The sequence below is a fragment of the Lagopus leucura genome, unplaced genomic scaffold (genome assembly GCF_019238085.1).
Source record: "Lagopus leucura isolate 7727_CA_CO unplaced genomic scaffold, USGS_WTPT01 34093-0_obj-0_obj, whole genome shotgun sequence".
NCBI lineage: Eukaryota > Metazoa > Chordata > Aves > Galliformes > Phasianidae > Lagopus > Lagopus leucura.
Genome location: NW_024963621.1, coordinates 1 through 3,990, shown reverse-complemented (window position 1 = coordinate 3,990; position 3,990 = coordinate 1). Strand labels below are relative to the sequence as shown.

The 3,990-nt window shown below is 66.7% G+C and overlaps 1 protein-coding gene across 2 annotated transcripts; it reads left to right on the top strand.

The window, feature by feature from the left end:
* The first annotated feature begins 626 nt into the window (after positions 1-626).
* Positions 627-3,922, top strand: LOC122191252 (midnolin-like). 2 transcript variants are annotated; one of them, XM_042891488.1, is made up of 5 exons: positions 627-806; positions 1,381-1,767; positions 1,989-2,121; positions 2,213-2,506; positions 3,623-3,922. In XM_042891488.1, the coding sequence occupies exons 1-5, from the start codon at positions 663-665 to the stop codon at positions 3,883-3,885; spliced, it is 1,221 nt and encodes a 406-aa protein (XP_042747422.1). In that variant the 5' UTR covers positions 627-662; the 3' UTR covers positions 3,886-3,922. The 2 variants fall into 2 exon arrangements, with proteins under 2 accessions (XP_042747422.1, XP_042747423.1); XM_042891489.1 differs by having other exon boundaries at positions 627-1,767.
* Positions 3,923-3,990: the final 68 nt, after the last annotated feature.

The window sequence follows — 3,990 nt, the reverse complement described above, 5'->3', positions numbered from 1 at the left end:
GGGGGGGGGGGTTGAATCGAGCTGCTGCCCTTGTTCAGGTGCTTTGCACACACGTGTGTTTGCACGCCTGCCCACGTGCACGGCTCCCTCCCCCTCGCCCCGTAACCTCCGTGTCCAGAGCTGCAGTGTCTCCTTCACGCCCACCTCTTCCTCTGCAGCCTCCGCCTGACACGCTCAGGGCTTTGCTGCGGGTATTTTTAAAGCTGCTTTTCCCACGGCTTCTCAGAAGCGGCCTCCGTGGGACGGGGCGAGCGGGGACCAGGATGGACACGTGGGCAGGCGTGCAGGCGCGCGGGCGTGGAGCACAGCGGGGGCTCCAGCACACCCTGCGACCCAGGAGGGGAGGTGGGGGGGGGGTGTGGGTGGGTGACGTGTGCTGGGAGCTGCACGTGACGGCCGGGGAAGGCAGTCCTGGCCGTGCCCTGGAATAGCTGTGCTGGGGGGGGCGGTGGCGTCACCGCCATTAGCTGTGACCCGATGTCCTCCCACGGCACTGCTGAGCCCGCGCCCTTCAGCCGTGGGGGGTGAGAGGTGTCAACCCCCCCCCCCCCCCCCCCCCCCCCCCCCCGGGGGGGGGGGCGGCCCCGCGGTGAAAGGGAGGGGGGGGGGGGGGGTGGGAGGGGTCGCAGGCTTTACCCCCCTCCCTCCTCTCTCCCCAGTGAATGCTGAGCAGTGCTGGGAGCTGTGCCTGTTTTTTGTGCTTCTGGAGATGCTGCATGGGTCTGAGGGGAGGGGAAGCAGATGGTGGGGATCAGACCACCCCCTCGACGCCACCACCCTCCCCCCAGTGCTGCAATCTGGACAGGGTCAGCCCCAACTCTCATCTCTGCGCCGCAGCTGCTCCATCACCTGCCTGCAGCTGCTTCAGGGCTGTGCGGGGGCCATCCTGCAGGCTGGGGAGGGGTTGGGGCTGCCCTCCTCAGTACCCCAGAGCCACGGCGATGGGCACGGAAGGTCCTGGCATGTCCTCACCTGCGTCCTCCCCAACCTCATTGCTCCCCATACCCACCCCACATGTCGATGCTGGGGGGGCCGTCTTACAGCTGCATCAGCCCCAGCCCGGCCCTGCCTGCGGGCGCTGTGGGTTCGGCGCTGGGGAGGGCGGGCACAAGGCAGCAGCTTTGTGCCAGGAGCTGAGGGTGGAGGGGCAGGAGGGATGGAGCTGTCAGCTGATGGAGCTGGCAATGCGCTGGGGTCGTGCAGGGACGCGGCTGCTCACCGCCTGCCCCATGCGGCCGAGGGGAAGGGGTCACCCCACAGCCTCCTCCCCGTGACCGCATGGCTCTGCTGGGGGGATGCGCTGTCCTTGTCTGCAACCGGGGAAGTGCTCCGTGCCGTGTGCCTGCGCTGCGCCTGACGGTGTTCCTTCTCCACCCCCAGGTCAATGACTTCTTATCGGGCCGTTCCCCGCTCACCTTGGCGCTGCGTGTGGGCGACCATATGATGTTCGTGCAGCTCCAGCTGGCGGCCCAGCAGAGCAGCGGGCAGCTCCAGCACCGGCACGTCATCGCCAGCCGCGGCGAGGCGGGGGCCACCAACAGCCCCCACTGTCGGACCCTGCATGGCAGCGCCGGCTCCGGCTTTGCCCGCATCCCCGTGGTGCCCGCCTGCCCGCAGAGCCCAGCTCCCAGCCCCACACCCGCCACGCCGGCCCCCCCTGTGTACTGTAACGCCCCCCACCCCGCTCCTGTCACCGCTGGGATGTTCCGGTCGCACGGGGCCAGCGCGCAGACGGTGAACAGCAGCGTGGTGTCCTCATGCTCAGAGGTGAGTTGGGGTCTGGGCTCCACGTGGGCTGCTGGGGCTCTGAGGGGCTCAAGGTGCCGTTTAAGGTGCCGGTGCCCACGGCTTTGAGGACAAGTGCTGCTCGTCCTCTGTTGCCAAATCTAGAGGTGTTCCCTGGCTCTGGGGGTGCTGGCTGGGGTTTGGGGGCAGAGGGCTGCGCCGAGGGCTGTGCTGACCCCGTGTTTCCCCATCCATCCCTGCAGGTGGACTGCAGTATGCGTGGCGGCTCCTCGCCCAGCAGCAGCCCTGCCCCGAGCGCCCGCTCCCGCAAACCCGGGGCCGTCATTGAGAGCTTCGTCAACCACGCGCCTGGGGTCTTCTCAGGGACCTTCTCCGGTACGTGCAGCTGATGGCCAGGGGGCTCCCGGTGGGGGCCATGAATTTGGGACGCTGCCGGGCTCACATCTCCTCTCTTCCTCCCTCCCAGGCACTTTGCACCCCAACTGCCAGGACAGCAGCGGGCGGCCGCGACGGGACATCGGCACCATCCTGCAGATCCTCAACGACCTCCTCAGCGCCACGCGACACTACCAGGGCATGCCGCAGTCCCTGGCACAGCTCCGCTGCCAGACACAGTTCTCCTCATCCTCCTCCTCACCGCCTGCATCCCCGGACCTCACCGCCAAAACTACCTCAGAGCCGCTGCCCGCGGCCGCAGCGTCCGCTCCTCTGCACCCCGTCGTCCAGTGCCAAAGCCAGATCCGGATGTGCAAGCCCAGTGGTGAGCATGGCCCTGGGGGGCAGCGGAGGGGATGGGTCTGGGGGCACCGAGGCCGTTGCCCATCTGTAGGGAGCAGCTCTTGCCCGCGGCGCTGGGATCCTGCTGTCAGATTCTCACCCTCCTCCTTCCCCTCCTGTATGCTGGGATCCTTTCCACCTGCACAGCAGGTTCATCCCATGGGTGGGGGGGCAGCTCTTGTTGCCCCCTCCCTCCCCCCCCCCCCACCTTGTTTCCCTCTGCACATCTTGGTGCCGCTCTGTAGGCAGCCCCCAACCTGCAGCACGTGGCGTGGGGTGGGTGGCTGTGTCCCTGTGCCCCCCTGCAGGGCTGGGGCTGTCCCTGGTGTGTGTGGGGGGGAGACAGGAATGCAACTCCTTGCCTAAGCCTCCCATTCCCAACCCTCTGGGCTGGGTTTCTGCAGAGGGGGAGATGGGGCAAGATGCTCAGGTGGCTCCCAGTGCTTGGGGGGGGGGGGTGCACACCCTCTTCCCTCCCCCATCACCATGATTTGCATAGAGAAAAGAACTGAAACTTGAAGGGTCTCGCTCTGCCCTTCACTTTTTCTCTTCCTTCTCTCCCTGTGCTGGCAGGGGGGGGGAGCGCTGTGCCCCATCCCTGCCCTCACTGACATAAGGGCTGCAAACCCTGTGCACAGTGCACTGTGGTGGTGGGGACAGAGCTGTGCTCCTCCATGGGCTCTGGTTTGAGCTGCGTTGAATTCCCAAGAATGGGGAGCTGGCCTTTATTATGGCCACCTGCACAGCCCTTCTCAGTCCTGACACAACATCCCACCCAGAGCCCAGCAGGTGATGCCCTCTATTTCTGGAGGGGTCCTGCCAGCGCGGTGCCAAGCAGAAGGTTTGGGTCCACCGCACTGTGAGGTGCACAGGATCCCCTGTTTGCAGCCTTGGTGTCAGCGAGGGCAGGGATGGGGCACAGATTTCCCCCCCCAGCACAAGGAGAGGCTCCACCCCACAGCTCAGCCGTGGTTTCAGTCCCCATTTCCGGACCCCAGCAGAGACCCCCAAACCCCGCATCACCCTGCAGGTGGACCCTGCACCCCTCCAGCCCCGCTTCCCAGGACCCCCCCCAGTGACACCTCTGTGCCCTTTGCAGGGGATCGCTTGCGGCAGACGGAGAACCGTGCGACGCGCTGCAAAGTGGAGCGGCTGCAGCTGCTGATGCAGCAGAAAAGGCTGCGCAGGAAGGCCAGGAGGGACGCCAGGGCTCCGTACCATTGGCTGCCCAACCGCAAATCCTCCCGCACCAACAGCAACAGCAGCGTCTCCAGCGAGGGCAGCCTGGATCTGGACTTCGAGGACTCGGTCTGGAAGCCGGAGGTCAAAGCGGACATCAAGTCCGAATTTGTCGTAGCATAGAGCCGGGCTGCGGCCGCGGACTCGTGGCGGTGGGGGAGGCCACCCCCCCCCCCCCTCTGTGACACTCCCCCCAACCCCCCCTTCCTCCCCCCACCACCCCATTGA